Source organism: Cupressus sempervirens, chromosome 4 (assembly GCF_028749045.1).
Source record: "Cupressus sempervirens isolate cs-2001-9-10 chromosome 4, ASM2874904v1, whole genome shotgun sequence".
NCBI classification, from domain to species: domain Eukaryota; kingdom Viridiplantae; phylum Streptophyta; class Pinopsida; order Cupressales; family Cupressaceae; genus Cupressus; species Cupressus sempervirens.
Window position 1 is genome coordinate 859,100,038 of NC_143121.1, and position 18,484 is coordinate 859,118,521.

At 36.0% G+C, this 18,484-nt stretch overlaps 1 protein-coding gene across 2 annotated transcripts in view; it reads left to right on the top strand.

Annotated features, from left to right (window-relative positions):
* The first annotated feature begins 360 nt into the window (after nucleotides 1–360).
* The window catches only part of LOC149564130 (tRNA synthetase class I (I, L, M and V) family protein), a 211,561-nt gene continuing 193,437 nt past the window's right edge, over nucleotides 361–18,484 (top strand). Inside the window, exons 1-5 of one of the 2 annotated variants that reach the window (XM_089827208.1) lie at nucleotides 361–486; nucleotides 807–1,393; nucleotides 2,872–2,937; nucleotides 3,078–3,221; nucleotides 12,403–12,644. In XM_089827208.1, coding sequence (XP_089683334.1) covers nucleotides 860–1,393; nucleotides 2,872–2,937; nucleotides 3,078–3,221; nucleotides 12,403–12,644 — 986 coding nt within the window. In that variant the 5' untranslated portion in view covers nucleotides 361–486; nucleotides 807–859. Of the gene's footprint in view, nucleotides 487–596; nucleotides 617–806; nucleotides 1,394–2,871; nucleotides 2,938–3,077; nucleotides 3,222–12,402; nucleotides 12,645–18,484 lie in introns of those variants that run through there. The other variant, XM_089827209.1, reaches the window with a different exon arrangement.

Sequence of the window (18,484 nt, forward strand, 5' to 3'; positions counted from 1 at the left end):
CTACTTATCACTTGATGAGCTTAAGGGGCTTTCTAATGAATGGTTCATATGACACAACACTTGGTGAAGGCTTTGCAAATGGGATTGCAAGCAAAGTTGGTTTAACCATGAAGGAAACTCCATAGTTAAATGTACTCGAGCTGGGGTAGTACTGGGACGGGTGACCTCCTGAGAAGTCTTGGTGCTTCACCTCTGTGAGCATCACCTAGATCCAATAAGTGCTAACTGTTCCATTTATTCTCCTGAGAGATAGATTCATGTGTGAATCAGGAAACACGGGTCAATGAATTTGACTAAAACTACAAAGTTAAATCGTAATAGCAATATCACAAAAACCAATATATTTAATATATTGAATAAAAAATTACGCCAAGCTTTTTCCACGAGCATAAGTTCAGAGAAATACTTCTGTCTTGCTTCTTTAGGCCTTACCGCAACGGCAACAGCTATTTTTCCTTTCTTCCCAACGGTTGCTTGATCCCCAAGGTATGCTTTTTCAATGCTCTCAGAATTTAATTTATATAACGTTTTCGCAATCAGTATCTTTTACTCTTCAGTTAATAGCCTCTGCTTAAATCGTGTTAGAATCGCTTTCAAACGCCGCAAGTTGTGTCATGTATGTTTTAGTAGTCTTATGTAAAGTTTAAGTGCTTCATGCCGAATGTTATTGATCAATGCTCGGTTTAATGTTTTCTGGTTTTGTGTTTGTTATTGCGAAGTTCTGAAACCTTAAACCCAGACTACAAGTTCTGTACCGTTTCATGTTATCCTCTCAGTGCTTATGTTTAATGTGCTCTGGTTTTCAGATTGAAATTTGAAAAACCCGAAACCCTTAAAGGTTGAAATTCTACAAAGAGGCATGGAGGATGTCTGCGAGGGCAAAGATTTTAACTTTGCAAAGCAGGAAGAGAAAATATTGGAGATGTGGGAGGCAATGGATGCCTTTCATACACAGCTGAAGAAGACGGTAGGAAAACCCGAATATGTATTCTATGATGGTCCTCCATTTGCCACCGGTCTTCCGCATTACGGTCATATTCTTGCTGGCACTATCAAGGACATAGTTACTCGCTATCAAACAGCTACTGGGCATCATGTAACCAGGAGGTTTGGTTGGGATTGCCACGGTTTGCCCGTGGAGTTCGAGATTGATACAAAATTGGGAATTAAGAGCAGAGATGATGTTTTGGCGATGGGCATCGATAATTACAATGAAGAATGCCGGAGTATTGTTATGAGGTATAGTAAGGAATGGGAGAAAGTTGTTACTAGAGTTGGGCGATGGATTGATTTCGAGAATGATTATAAGACTCTTGATCCTCAGTTTATGGAGAGCGTTTGGTGGGTTTTTGAGCAGCTCTGGGAGAAAGATTTGATTTACCAAGGGTTCAAGGTTCTCTCTCTCTCTCTCTCTCTCTCTCTCTCTCTCTCTCTCTCTCTCTCTCCCCCTCTTACACACACACATACAGACTTTCGTTTTAAAAATGAAGCACTCCTACAGTTTATACATCCAGAAGCGTAAATTATTGAAATCTTAATTCCAAACAGCAATGTACTTAGGTACATTCCGAATATGGTATATCTTTTTGGTCTATTATATAGGTAGATTGCTGATTTCGGTAAGTTTCAGTGATGTTAGTAGTTGATTCACCTAATACAAATAAAATCTGGAGAGCTGAAAAATCTGGAGCATACATTAGGTCTTATAGCCTAAAGCAACTGGGGTGGTTGTTTTGTAATGCCGACTTACTTCTCTCTATGTTGTTTGCCTTGTAAGCATTGTTCAAGTTTTTTGATACTGGGCCTGGCTGTTGGTTGTATCTTCTAGATTGGTAATTATGTAAATCCTCACACATTCATTGCAAGTAATTTACAGCAGAATTCGCTGTTAAGTTACAATGCCATATGGATTATAAGCCTCAGTCCGAGGACATCTATTTCTTGGACCATATTATCCGTATATTATGGAGCTTGTAACCTGCTTTGTCCAGATTATCTTCATCATTACCACAGCAGCATGAAATGGCAAGGATGCCCTAGGGATTAAATCTAGGTGATCATCATGGCTTTAGATTAGTCCTTGGTCTGTTACACCTAATGGTGGGCTGTGGCTTGCTATTAAGCAATTATCTCAACATTAGACTATTTTGTAAATTGTCCAAAATCAGTTGATTATTATTTTTTAATTGAATCTTTGCTTGTGGACTCTTTCTTTGTCTAAAATAAATGCAATCTAGTCTTTAGGTTATCTTGTTTGCTAGTGAATTATTGTTTACACAGACGTTGGATGACTGAGGTACATCAAGGGTAAACATTATTTTTTCTAGTTCTCAGATGATTTAGATTTAGGGTAATAGCAAGGACAATCCCTATCTGTTTTAGTGTTGTCACGTTAGTGTCAACTACTATTATAATTTAGATTTCAAATAGTTCACAAAGTCTTCAGAATAATTGACCTAATTGTGATCAAAGTTGTGTGTGAGGTTGGTGTCTTACACAGGTTTCTTTTAAAAGTTTTTAGCAGACTAAACATGCATAATCCCAAATGTCTTACGCAGATTTCTCTTTTTAATTTTTTTAGCAGATTAATAATACACAATCCCAAAAGCACCTTGGTATGTGCTAGACAGTTGGTTTCTTACATGTATGGCTCCTTTAAATCTAGCATACACAGTCTAAAACTCACCTCAGCCTGGTTAGATGAAGTACTTACATGGGATGGGAGTCATGTCATAAATGCACACTATCCATATATTGGTTTTAATCTATCTTTGCAAATAAACATCTTCTATCTGATGATTTGTTTTATGTGATCCAGTTAATATTTTGCTTTTACTTTTTTAAAGCAGCTGACAGTATTTCTCTTAACAGGTTATGCCATACAGCACAGGCTGCAATACCCCTCTATCAAATTTTGAAGCTGGACTGAATTACAAGGTTTGCTAGCATCTTTTAATTTGTTTAATTTCTTTTGCAGTCTTTTGGTTTCTGCTAATATCAGATAAGAGTTTGTAATACATTCTTTGGTACCGCATGTTTCTTATTCTGTGAAAGAATGTATGCATATTTTTTGGTAGGATGTGTCAGATCCAGCAGTTATAGTTTCTTTCCCACTAAAAGATGACATGGATGGCGGGGCTCTTTTGGCATGGACTACTACACCGTGGACTCTTCCTAGTAATCTTGCGCTATGTGTCAATGCAAATTTTGACTATGCAAAGGTGAATATGGCATATTTCTTGAATTTCTCTCTTCTTCTTACTCTTTGTATACAATGCCCATCTTTCTCTTTCTCTCATTGTTGAATTTAGTTTTATGCAACTCATTTAAGTGCTTTGAAGTCTATGTAAATAGTCTGCACATTTATCATTTTTATACACGAGACCCAATATTAATAACCAAGCCTATACATTTTCACAGAATATTCAATGTTGCAATCTCTCTGGGAGGTTTGGGATGTAGGGACAAGAGAGACATATCCTCCAACTTTCCTTTTTACAAATTTAAGGGGGCATCCTTTTTTTTGTCTCTCTTTGGGATGCCTTGGGAATATGATGATGTCTCTTGATCAATATTTTAGGGATGTAGGGACTGTTGGCATTGGCATGAGAATTGGTGGAGATCGATTGGTTGTGGGGTGCAGTCAAAAGTAGTGAAGTATTTGGTTGTCATTGATGGCAGCATAGTCACAACACAAAGATGGATTAATTGGTAAGACAAGGGAAGTGATCGGATGCAGGAGGAGCAACAATAAGTTAGATATTTTGGTGGCAGTTACTATGCAGTTTGAATCAAGTGGAGCGGTTATAGGTGAAACTTGTATGACATGTATACAAACTATGTGTGCAATCGCAATGCACAATGATGATAGGCGAGCAAAGTTTTTAAGTGTTAGAAGATGTTGGAGGACACATATGTTATATGCTTGAGCTACTGATGACAGATTATTGATTGGTGATTGGTATGATTGATGTGGTGAGAATAGAAGGTATGATGATGCGACCCAATCAATTGAGGATGTGATGAGCTAGCATTTCTGTGATCGAAACAAGGATGAAAAGAAGAGTCAAGAAGAAGTTAGAGAATTTCAAACACGTTTTGACTATTGTAGGGAATAACACAAGAAAACCCTAATGTTGATCAAGGTGGTGATTGAAAACATGTTAGGTGCATCGGGATATGTGAATTGTATCTATAGGACAAGTTTGAAATTTGAATGGATGGCAAAGATTAAGCGACATTAGGACTAGTTTTTTGTATGCCTCTGTTCTAAGAGAAAGTATTTTGAATTTGGCGATTGTGATAGGAGAACTCCATGATTACAGAAGTTGCAATCAAGGTATGAAGCATAGATTGAGCAATGAACAGTATCAGAATGGAGAGAGTAGATTGGATCCAAAAGGCAAGCAATGCTACTTATAGATCGCTCAACTTGTTGTTTCCTAACAGTAGCAGTGAGGGAAATCCCCTAATTGGGTGGAATCTAACAGGTTTCTTTGTGCAAATCCTTTAACAGGGTGGATTCTCAGAAGGATTTCTAAATCCTCTAATGAGGTAGATCCTAACAGATCTCCACAGTACTCCTAACAATGTACAAATCAATCCTAATAGGGTGAACCCCTAGAAAGGGTATTTGTAGCTCCTAATAGGGAAAACATTTTTACTGCAGTAAAGGGCTCGTGGGTGTTATCCCCACCATGGTTTTTCCCCTCTAGTGGAGGGTATCTACGTACAAAAATCACTGTGTTATGTGTGTTGCATGTTTGGTAGATTGATGTTATTTACTGCGCTTTCATTTTAGTAGTTATATGATGTGTTTACTTCAAGATAATCAGATCGGTGGTTTGAATTAGTGGTTTACCTGTTTGCATTGATTCACCCCCCCTCTCAGTGCTTCCTTATACCAACAGGGACAGGAGAAACATATCCTTCAACCAGGGACAGGAGAAACATATCCTTCAACTTCCCTTTTTTGCAAAGTAAAGGTGGTATCCCTCTTTTTGTCACTTTCTGGGATGTCTTGGGGATTTGAATCACGATGATGGTGCTGTCTCTTTTAACGGTTACAAAAAATACTTAAAACACAAACTCTAAAATACATATGTATCAATTTGACTTTAAGTCTTAAAAGAATTAATGATGGGGACCAATTTCAGACATATCCATTGGACAATGATTTTATTTTTTGAGCTTCTTGTGTATTTTATATTGCATGCAATCACATTCTATTTACCTTGTTCATATCAGAAGGCCTGATGTTCTAGCATCACTTCATTATTTAAAAGTTTAAAATCCATCAGACAAACATCAGGAACTACAACAAATAGTTGATTGTACTTCATATCTGCTGGCCTCTTTTACTCTGCCTTCTTTGTGCTACTTTTTTAACTTGAAATTTGTAGTTTGTACCATGTAGTCGGTTTTGAGGCTTGAAATTTAATGACCCCAATTATGAGTACCCAAATTTTGCCTAGATTATAATATCTTATTTAAAGCAAATAGGGTTTAGATTTTTTTTTCCTTTCTTTTTTGCACTAATTGAGATCCTGCAAGCAAGTTAGAAATAATTTATAAACATAATTCGTAATGAGATATTCTTGAGTTAGAAATAAACATATATTGAAAATGTAGATCAAATCAATAGATTGCTTGAGTCAGATTCAAGATGTCTCAATCATAGAAGCGATAAGGTAGGATGACTTGATGAGGTGTCCTAGTGAATCTCTACCCTAGACACAAAAGTGGATATACCACCTATTGATGCGAGTTTTGTATCACTTACATAACATATTAGTAATTGGATATCCGATACAGAGTATCAAACGTACAATTCCTCTCTTGAAAAGTTATTGCTCATTTGCTCAGTTTTATTGATGTGATATGCTGGTAATCACATAGGCGGTCTTACGCTGTTCATTCAAAGATGACTCGGACTTTGGTGGAATGATGGTGATGGTGATGTGTTTGTGAAATATGCGGGTGGCAGATAATGTTGATGGTGGTGATGCTGGAGGATGTGTCTGCCAATGATGATGTTGATGGGAAAGCGATGGTGGTGGAGGGTGAATGGGTGTGTTCCGATACTTGACTTACTTCTCTAAACTTCGACTACTTAGCTACTCACTATTCTACTCCTACTCCTATGAATGGAAGGTTGGCAAATGGATGGGGATCGAATCTAATGAAGGCTAACCAGCGGCCCCACCTCCATAGATGCAATGATTCAAAGGAAAGTAAACTAGTTTGCCACACAAGTCTTCCCAACCAGCCGCTAGGATGCTAGTGGTCTAGTATTGATCCCTATCAAATATCTACCAATGCTACCATACAACTATCCATCTACTTTATTCTCACTTAACTTGAAATGCAACCAACTTCAACAACTTGAAAGGAAATTTAACTCACTATTTGGAAGTAGAAAACATGCAATAACGCCAAAAGCTCTTAATCACCATGCAAGTCACAACAACGAGAAAGAAATAGTGAATTTTGGCATTATCTTAGCAACAATGTCTCCAACACTTTTTAAATGAGAGCAAATGGCCTTATATAGGGGCCAAAAATACAACGAACAGTGGAGATCAAAACAAGATCAACGATCCACAAAACCCTAATTAGGGTTGCCACCCCATCAGCCAATGAGAAGTTGCCACCTCATCAATGGGCCAATGAAAAAGTCTAAAAGTGGCAACCAATGAAAAGGTACCAAAATGGTGGCTAATCAGAAATAGACACTTGTCTTACTCTAAAAGAAAGAGAAATTGCCACTTGGGCTTACATCAAATGATCTAATAAAATTCTTCCCTTTTCTTTCATTTTCTTAGTTACGACAATGAACTTAGCTAGCCTTCCGTTAACTTCCTCTATAGGAGGACAAGGTGTGTGTTTTATCTTGAGTTTAGCTGATTTCACCATACTGTTTGCTGCTTGTAGTATCTTTTCATGACCCTTCTCATACTCTTTCGCAAATCCAATAAAAGCATTGAGAGAGGAAATGGTGCACAAATGCTTCTTCCTGATAGCAACCTTTCCTAACTCATCCAACCTCGATCCAAAATTTGTCTCATTGATATCCTCCTCTGATGTCTTCAAAATCAAGCGCCACGCCAACGTAGCTCATTATGGTTGAAATAGAAGTGTCGACACTTGGGCTGTGTTGTGCAACTGCCTTTTGTATCTTCTTGGCCAAGGGGAATTGTCCTTCCTTCAGTTTGTCCTTCACCCGTATCATGTCTACTGTACCAATATTGGTGTCGATTATTCGCTTCATGTTTGAGAAGAAAGTTGTTTTGGGCATCATATCCTCTTTGTCTTTCTTAGTGTTTGTCTGCTTGGGATTCTTACTTGCACTAACATCCTCCATCTCGTTGCCCTATTATGGGATGGTAGAGTGGTGGACCATTAGGCTAGCAGAACCAAGGGAAGCAATCCTTAGACTAGAACGAAAGAAGGATGTCAGCTTAAGGACCCCTTTCAACTCTAAATGATTAAAATTTACCTTAACCAATAGCTGGACAGTGACATTTCGGATTTAGGATCAGACCATGAGAATTTCAAATCCACTTGCAAATTGGAAATTTATCATGTAATTCACCTTCAAATAAAATCGCCCAACCTAGGGCAAAAATTGCAGCTCCTTGCAAAAATCAGAATTTGCAAAAATTGCCAACACCATAAAAAATCTGCCTTTCAACCAAAAATCGCCCAAAAACAAGGGTCAAATCTGCCCTTAAGAAAATTGCCAATGGAAGGGAAATCTGCCCTCAAGACCAAAATAGCCAAAAATGGAGAAAAAACTGCCTTGCAAGGAAAATCGCCCAACAATGGAGAACTGCTTCAAGAAGAAATTCGCCCAAAAATGGAGAAATCTGCCCTCAAATAAAAATTGCCCAAAAGCAAGGAGGAGAAGATGAGAAGTGAGGAAAGAAGAGAAAGGAGTTTCCTCTTATAGCCAACTCCACAAACCCTCCCTATTTGGCCAACTTGGACCTTGGGAGAAAAAAAAAAAATTAATGCAAAATTATGGCCCACAATTAAATACTTAACCAAAATTAATTTTGCCATGATGAAAATTAACTTTTTAAATTGCCAATTGGACCAGAATTGCAAAAGAAAGTAAATAATGCCCTGGAGGTGTTAAATATTTCCATTTAATGAAGATTTAGTAATTAATACGTCATTAAAATTGGATTTTGGCTAACCAAAAGCCATTTTTCAATATTAATTTACCAATTTCATTAAAGGCTAAAAAGTTTTCAAGGCAATTTTAACCCATTAAAGCCAATTTTTTGCAATTTATATCCAAATCAATTTTGCTATGCCCAAAAATTTTATTTGATAGAAATAAAATTACCTCTATAGTCTAAAATCAATTTTGCAATTTGATTTCGTCATCACAAAAATTAATTTTCATTCACCAAAATTTTAAGATTCTCCAAAAGACCAAATTTAACAAAATTTTTACAAAATTTACAATTTTATCCTGCCAAGTTGAAATTAACTTTGAAATTTGTTCGACCTAAGGATAGAATTGGTGGCTCTGGAAAATCAAGTTAAAACTGGTTGAAAATAAATCTAACCTTTCTCCCCCCTGGCCTTGAAGGCGTCCAAGACTCAAAGTTTTCTAAGACCGAATTTTTTTTTGGACAACTTCGAATTTTTTTGCCAAGGTGATTAAAAAGGGAGTCCCCAAATTTTTGGGGCGATGGTGTGAAAACCTCACAACACCACCCCCCTTGGTCTCATGTGGCCCATGCCATCCATATGTGGTGGTGTACCTAGTGTAGTGTCCTATCACTGTTTCCCTCAGTCTTGTTATTTCTATCTTATCTCCAATGATTAAACATCTCTACGCATTTATTTACCATGATGAGGATAATGAGGGACATTCAGAACAGGGTACTCAGTCCCTCCTTCCTAAGCCTGAAAGCAGTTCCTTGTCTCCCTTTGGTTCCATAGGACTACTTAGTCGCACACCATGAGATGGCATGCTTAGACGGTGACTTCATCACCGTTTCCCCCAGTCTGTGATCCCCTCATTTTTTCTACCATGACTGATTACAGCTGTCAGAAAGTACATTTAGTATTTCATATTACAAATTTTATGATAAAATATTTCTGAACTGGCAATGCAATAGATTATATCAGAATTATGCAGGTTATCTGTACATGTATGTCTATGTATCTTTGTATGAACAATCGCTTATTATCATACATTCTGAGGTTCTGAGCTGTTTATACAATTCAAGAAAGATAGTCACAAATAGATTTTTAATGTGTATATGGGCCACACAATATTCATACCCAGATCAGAGGTCTGAATCTATAATCTGCTCTTATCTTTAATGATATGTCCTCTCCTTTTGATGATTGAATGAATGAATGAATGTGGGTTTGATAGGGATTTTTTCTGAATGCAAGATATGAATTGATTGATGATGATTTGGTTGCTTGTTTATTCACTTTGTTGAATAATCTTTGCTAATTGATAGATTGTTTTATTCAACTTTTGCTGATTCATATATTGCTTGATTGCACACTGCATTGATGAGTGATGATATATTGATGTTTGCATGGAATTATCTCCCCTTTGTAATTTACAAGTGAAAGGGTCACTATCTTTCATAAGATTCAAGTCACCACTTGTCAATGTTGCCTTAGATAATAATATATTATTCTCCCAATCAATCTCCCCGTTTGATGTCTCCTTCTCCTCTTTAATATCTCCTTTGATTGTAGGGAGTCACACCCTTTATTTGTTAATGTCTTTATGAAAGGCCCACACCCTTTTGTTATGAAAAGATACATCTGTTTGAGAACAAGCACTGCCCCTTTCACTTCTTAAATCTATCTTTACTGCTTTTCAAGTCTGCCTTTGTCACATTTAAGATCTGTGCACTGCCCCTTCCACTCCCTTATTTAATCTTCATCTATCTTTTACTTCTCAAATTTATCTTTACTGCTTTTCAGATCTACACATTCCATTTAAGATTTGCATATCCTCCTCTTCTAGATCTACATATCTTATTTTCTTCTTTCCTTCTCAATTCTCATTTGAGATCCATCTGTATACTTCTTCTGTATCTGCTCTAGATCTTCTCTACTCCCTTTCCTCCATTTCATTTGGTCCTTCTTTCCCTTTATATCTTTTGTGAGGTTGGGTCACACCTCTTCACCATTTCTGCCCTTTTCAATCATCACACCCTTTCACAACACCACTTTTCGAACACACCCTTTAACAATCACCACTTTCTGAAAGAGTCACAACCCTTCATCTTTTAAAAGAGTCAGTTCATTATTTTCTTCCCTTAATCCATCCTTATTTCTCATGCTTCCTCTTCTTCTTTCCTCTGTTTCCCCCTCAAGCGAAGCTCTCTTCACTTTCTTTTATGCCTCATTTTTGAGTGAGATAAAATTCTTCAATTCATGCCATTTTGACATTTGTTTATTTTTACCTAAACTTTAATTATTTTTTAGTTTAATTTTTATATATTTTAAATTGAAATAGTATTGTATATTATGTAATCCTATTCCAAGAAGGGGCATGACATCAAACAAACCATATTTCAATGTACGCTTTTGTTAACTTTCACTCTCCAATATCTATTGGATGGCTTCAAATATGAATAACATCAATTATCTTTTCTTTAAGTTCAAATTTTTTAATATGTTTGGGTTCCAAGTAATATCTTTAGAAATTGAAAACATTTTTGTCTTTTGGTTTGTGGGGATATTTTTGAGAAAATGATATTTGCTTCCATGATCATTATCATAGTATCATTGTATCAAATGGATTATGGAATTGGCGGGTTGTTATTGTATGAACTTTTTTTTAACATTTGAAGTTAAGCTTCTATTGGATTTTTCATTTCGTTTTTGTTATTTTAAATTTATGTATATTATAAAACTAATTAATTTATGTATAGTACTTTTATAACCATCCTTAAAATTGAAAAAGCTTTTGCAGTCCTCAAGAAGTCCTCAAAATTGGAAAAAGCTTTTGTAGTCCTTGAGAAGCACTACAAAATATCTTGTTGCATAGCTGAACTTGTTTCTCCTTGATTTTTTGTGCACATTTTTTGGTTGTAGAAGCTTTCAAAATTTTGGGCTAAAGTCTAAACCTTAAAAATATTTTCTATTGATTTTTTTTTCCAGATATTGGTAAATTTTAAGAGCTTGATTGAACTTTAACTTATCAAAAGAAAGATGGGCATTTGAATGAATTGCTAAATTTTAGGAGGAGGTACTTATTGTTTATAAGGGAGAATGGATGTAGCTGAAAATTGGCAGGAAAAATTATGGATGTGTTCCATTCCTAACTTGCCAACAAAAATCTTAAATTTGGTGAAATTTGACATGAAAAAAATACTTACTATCCTCTAAGATCTACACAAGAAAATCACATTTATCTCTAGAAGTATGATGTTGCTAGTGACAGAAATTCTTGTGTAGGTGCATAAAATAGTATTTCATAAAGTTAAGAATTGAAACAACACATGCAGGGATAACATGAGAATTTTCCCTTACAAACCTAACGAAAGGGCTATCCAAAAGAGTTTCATCAAGTTAAGAATTGAAACAACACATGCAGGGATAAATAAGAATTTTCCCTTACAAACCTAACGAAAGGGATTTCCAAAAGAGCGAATTTGGCCACTTGAGCAAGATTTACAACTCAATTTTTCGAATGGAGCCTCCAAGCACAATATAGGACTTTTTGCAGCAATAATACAATTCTCTACTAGTTTGCTTTCCTCACAAAACTTGCCTAAAAACCCTTCGCTATTTCCTCTATTTTTGTACCTCTAAATATTTGAACATGGATTAGGGTTAAGAACAACTGCAAACTATGTTGTTGTCAGGGAACAATGAATTATTATAGTGAGTGAGTGCTGTTCCCTCTCTTTTTGTACCTAAAAATATTTGAACATGGATTAGTGTTTAAAACTATCTTGTTGTCAGTGAACAATGAATTATAATAGCGAGCGAGTGCTGTTTTTGCTGGGCTTTTTACCAAAAGGGTTTCCCAGGGTAAAATCAATATGTTATACAACGAGTGTGCCATTATTTCTTTCTACTGCATTTAAGATTCTGATAGCATTTGTTCTCCTGTGATAGTTTTGTTAGTATTGTTTTCTTCAGATTTGTCTATTTATCTGAACAAGTCTAACTGTTTAGTGTGAAGCTATTTTCTTTCATAAAGTGAATATTAGAAGGTGAATTTGTTCTTTTTAATGATATCTGTAAACATTTTATGACAAATAGCAATAATAATTTAACATAAGGCAGTGATGATAAATATAAAAGATCAGCAGGCATACAACTAAATTTGTTCTCAGGCTTTGGTGTATTATATTAAACTTGGGGTTATTAGATATTTCTAATGTTGAAAACAATGGGCAGGTCAGAAGCAAGACAACAGGGGCAGTATACATTCTTGCGCTGTCTCGTTTATCTCAGCTGCCAGTGAAGAAGGTAAAAGCAGATGTTTCTAATGGCCCTGTTTCAAAATCAAAAGATTCAAGATCAAAAGCAGAAGGCAAGCCAAAAGGTAATCAGGAGGAAAAAACAGGAGGACTTGCATTGGATACTAATTCATATGAATTGCTGGAGACATTTAAAGGTTCTGTTCTGGTTGGTAAAAGGTGAGTCTTGCAAGTACCTCAAGATTTTATAATTTGTGGAAATTTTTATCTTTCTTGAAATTAAAAATAGTTCTTGCTAAGTGAGTTACACAAACTCAGCAGCTTGAGAAACGGAAAAGTCCGGTTGATGTCAAGTGAAGTGTTAATTTAGCATGCACGATCATTGTTGGCACTTTTTCATGAACATGACTTTAATTAGTGTGAGAAACCTAAATAATTATTCTGTGTGTTCATATTGGCCTTTGAGAGATATATTTAGATATATGTCACATATGTTGTAATGAATAAGATGTATAAAATTAAACTATTCCAGTAATTGGCAGTGTTCCACTGCCTGTGGGGGACATGGGCAGGGGACAAAAGAACTAAGTGTGGGGATGGTGGCGAAGGGGTGGTGGGTGTGTGCTGTATATACTATATACTATACACATAGTACCTAAAATTCTAGTTATGAAAAGATGTATGAGGACTAAATTTACAAATACTAAATAGAGATACTTTAACATTGAATATCAATAGAATATTCAAATACTAAATAAAATCTCAATTTGACAAATGAAATTGTTGAATCAGTGATTGGAAATTTTTTATTATATCAAGAATATCATAAAGATGATTACCATGAATGGCATGAAATCAAAACGAGTGCAAAATGTGAAAATGTAGTGTGGAACCCTCTAATCATTCCTCAAGGCAAACTTCTCCTTGTTATTGGAACTCAGTAAAGTAGGTATAAAAGTATCAACTTGATTTGACATGATTTTCTCATCAATTGATTCTTTTGTTTTTAAATTTGAAAGAGGGGTTCTGATTTTCCCTCTTGCATTGCTTTTGGATTCTTCATTTTTGAATATTTTTTCTCCCAAAATTGATGTGTGGTACTTGGGTGGCAGTGGTGGTTGGGTGGTTCTTAGGAAGTGGTGGGAGGATGCCCTCATTACCATCCCCTTATTCCGGGGATATCCCCATCCCGGGAGTGTGGGGTCCAGGGGCTGGGACGAGTCCCTGTGTAACAGTGGTAATTTGACATTTCTAAATGATTGAAATTAGTTAGCCTCTATCAATTTGTTTATCCCACTTAATTTGAAGCCTGTGGAGCTTATCCCAAATTCAATGCTTATCTAAAGGGGATTCTCTTGCAATGCAGGATGGAAAGTTGTAAATAGCAACAAGCATAGTAATCTGTAGTGCAGAACTTAACTTTTTTTTTTTGTTTAATGCTACTAATTCATTAAATTTCTGATTTATCTGCGCCTTTGGGTTGACTAAAATTGACCCTATAACAGATTGAAGAAGAATTGCTGAAAAATAATGGATGTGCAGTTTTTATCCAGCATTCAATTCATTCATTATTTTTCGTATCTTCATTTCAGTCAGCTTTATACAGCCTCACATCCATTTCAATATTGAGCTCTGCTACCATCTCTTTCCATCTCATGTGCTAGCTATGTCGTGTAGTAAAAGTACCTGCTGCAAATTCACTTTAGCTGCTAGCAGTATCTAGGCATTCAGAGAGACATCTGCTCTTGTTCGGTACAGATAGTTGCACTTTTAGGGTTATGCAAGGGAGATGTTGTACTTCATTCGTCTGCCTCATGCTCATTATTGCATATTCAATCTCAGCCTAAGAACATCCTTTTTTAGCATTCTCCTTGTGGCTCATTTCAACAGAACATATTGTTGAACAGGTTGAATAACTGAGAGGGGGGTGAATGAGTTATTGTAGGCTCTCATAATTTTTTTTTTTAACTGTCAGTTATAGCAAAACATACATCCACTGTAATGAAAGATATTTCTTTTAATACACAACAATACACCATCAAAAGATAAGCATTAAGAGCACAGGTACACCGACACAATGAGCACCAAATATGACACAGAAACCCAAATAGGGAAAAACCATGAAGAAACTAATTCTCATGCAATAAACAATGCCACCAATTAGGTTACTTGATACTACAAGGCTAACTACCAGAAAGAAGAAGCAGTAATGCCAGTAGGCGAACTGCTTGAGTAGCTACGCCCTGAAATACAGAAAGGCTCACTTTTGAAATGAGGGCTTAATGCCAGAATGGAAAATGGACTGAACAAGACTTCAGCGTCAGGCCTTTGCAAAATCCAGTTGTGAACTGTCTACAGCTCCCCGATCAGCTTGACCGAGTTGTTCACACTTTTATTACCAAGAACAACACATGCACCCAGATATGCATACCATTGCTAGGCACAATGCATACCAATGCATTGCACTTATTTCACACTATCTTTTATATATATATATATATATATTTGTATTCAAGATTACCTATGTTGGCCACCAATGATAAAATGTGTGAAACCTCCAATATATTGGTTTTGTGGATACATTTGATTATAAGCATCAGACCTAAATCTGGAAGCTCATCACCACGTTATGATATTCCAAAATAAAGTCACACATAAAATAATATAGTTGCTGATGCTGCAGGAACCCTACAACCAAGTTCCAAAGATGGAAACCTTAAGATCATTAGATGAATTGACAACCCCAGGTAATATGCTGATGAAACTAGGAACTAAGAACAACTGTGGCCAACCAAATATAACAAAACTGTTGTTCAACACTAATCTGAACATGAGTGCCCAATCAATGAACCGAGAACCAACAAGTGTACTGACAGGCAGAACCTGAACAACCAAGTACACGAGTCCACAACAACAGGAAATATAGGATATTCTTGTTATGTGCCCCTGCTGATGACCAACCAAATTGTTTCTAGAATGTGTACCTAGAGAACCGATATAGGAAACTGAATATACAAAAACCAATCTGAACAGAAGATGTGTGATGTCTTCATTCTGAGCAATGCTTTTGCCCGACTGACCATACTGTCACCAATCTGAGTGACATACACCAAAACATGTCTCAGAACAGCCAATATCAACATAGGAAAGAGGGAGATGGTTTGGCTAAAACCACTGTTTCTCTTGATGCAAAGGGAAGGAAAACTGCATGGAGGAACTTTCATGCTAGCATATCCACCCGGAGGTTTTGGAGGGAAGGGATGGCAAAATTCAGTTGGAGGAGCTCATAAACCTGGCTTTGGTGATCCTAAGTGATAATGCGAGGGAAATGGGGATGAACCTCCTAAACAATGCCCGCAACAGTTTTGTGGACAATTTCTGGTCCATTAAATGGGTTTTCCATGAAGTTGAAGAGATTAAGTTCAGGATCTATGTAACATACGGATTTTTATAACAAATTTTAATCTCATATATATATCTAATTTTACAAGTAACTGATTTCATTTCACATGACATTGATTTCTACCAACTGTATTTCATATTCAGCTGATTTTACGAGGAACAAAAAGAAATATTTATGCATTGCTAACAATTTATCTACTTCTAACATATTGAACTGAAAATAAAGTAACGGCTAATTTATATCAGCTTATTCAACATAAAAGTAAATGATTTAAAGTATCTATCTATTCATCTAAGGGTTAAAAGTAAATGAACATACAATATTAACAAAAGAGTCCCTTTATCTCGTTGTCCAACCCTCGGCATTGGTGAGAGAAGCATTGACATAGGCTTAACCTCCCAACCGTGGACCATTACTTATCCCCTTTCATCCTAAATTAATAGGACGACCCTTCCTACCTTGGGATCGAGCTTGAGATGTTCATAAGCCCAGCCATTTAAGTAATCAGGTGGGTTGAGTGTCCCAACAATTATTCTTCAAAACGACTGAAGGGTCTGGACAAGCAACAAAGATCACATGTTCGGCACATCTGCCTAATTTCTACCCTGGCCAAGGATTTCAAGTTGGATCTACAAACCTGATCTCCACCACTCGACTTGACAACATATTTCATAACTGGAACATGCATGAGCTATTATAGTTTTTGCTTATTATTAATTTATTCTGATTCCATTCTTGTTTGTGCAGACTCTCTACACCTCACCTTCTCAGGCTGCCATGGCGGTGATTCCTAGGTGCTCACGAGTCATATCCACTATATTTGCTTTACACCTCTTCACCTTTAATGGCATTATTGTTGGTGAATTACTTAGTGTTGGATATAATTTCCATCTCGGTATGGTATAAATGAATGTAGTAAATTCTGATCAGAATTGTTTATTCATGGTTATCATTGCATATCCGTCCCTTATGCACATGGTTGATACTCTATTATAGATAAAGATCATCAGTGAAATAATGGACAGATTAAATGGACTAGAAATCTATTCATATCCATCTCGATTTCAGTCTGTAAATAAGTGGCATTAGTATTTTGAATATTATACAAAACCAGATACATGACTGGTATGGAAATAAGAAAGCAATGCAATCATGGTTCGATGGTTTCTGTACTTGATTCTTATGATAAACAAGACTCACAACAGGCATAGCAATATGAAAGGAATTAAAACATGGTTTGATGGTTACAGTACGCAGTTCTTATGGTAATCAAGACTCACACATGCATAGTAATGTGGAAGGAATTAAAATAAAGTTCAGTAGTATCTTACGTGACACTTTGTCTGCTCTTGAATCCTTGTGGCAGGAAGAATGACTCCGCTCCTTGCTTAGAGCCCGCGGATATGGAGACATGGAGGTAGTATGGGATAACGAAAGAGTAGAGATTGATGTTAGAAACTATACTTAGTTTCTCCTAAAACATAGAGGGCTAAGAGCCATTGATAGCAGAGAAGGAAAAGATAGATGTCCGATACGATCATGAGACTCTAATATTAAAAGAATAATTTGGCTCTTCAGCTACCAACAATTACAAGAAGACTTTTCGAATGCAAAACAAATCAAATTTTTAAAAGAAGGAAAAATAGAGGGAAAGAATAGGAAGTTGAAAAGTTTGATTTTATTATTTTATTATTATTGTTCATTCTTATATATGTTCATGTGTATGTATCGATAAAGTGGCATCATTAGATTATAGTGTATAATTTATTGGTGTCACCTTATTTTTATATACATATGTTCGTATTTGAGTGTGAATAATATAATGATTAAATAATGAATTCATTAATAATTCTTCAAAGGTATGAATTATAGTTTTAATTTATATTATTTATTATATTGTTTCTTTAATAGCTCATGCGGTTCCATAATGCAACATGTTGTCAAATCCTAGTATCCTTGCTAGGGTAACCTTAGGTCAAACTTGTCGATTCAGATGACTGGACTATTCGACCATCCCCTTCCGATGATCCCGTTTAGCAATACTTCCCCTCTCTTCAGTCTTCTTCCTACATTCATTCAAACAAACATTCTCACCAAGACATTAATTCAAGATATATTAATTGTTAATTCAAAACCATTGTCGATCATCTAGTGATCGTTAGCGATTTCATCAACGTCTAAATAACTAACTCATTTCTCATGATCATGAAAATATCTCATTATCAGTTGATACAACATATAGAATTCAACTAACTCATTTCACATGATTAGGAAGAACTAAATTGATACAATGGCTATAATTAACTAACTCACTTCACATGATCAGGAAGAAATAAATTGATGCAACGTCTATAATTAACTAACTCACTTCATATGATCAGGAAGAAATAAATTGATGCAACGCGTATAATTAACTAACTCACTTCACATGATAATAATTCGTTAAACCAACGACTATGATCAATTTAAAATTTAGGGAAAAAATTTGGGATGTAACAATCTAGGGGTAGGAAAGGCCGAAAGGGGGGGGACGGGAATGTCAAAATTAGCTAGTTGGATGCTCGGGTGTTTGAGATTGAAAAAAGAGTGGAAAGGATGGAGAGCTCTCTCCATAGTTTGGCTAACCAGAGCCTCAACATTATAAAAGGACTTAATG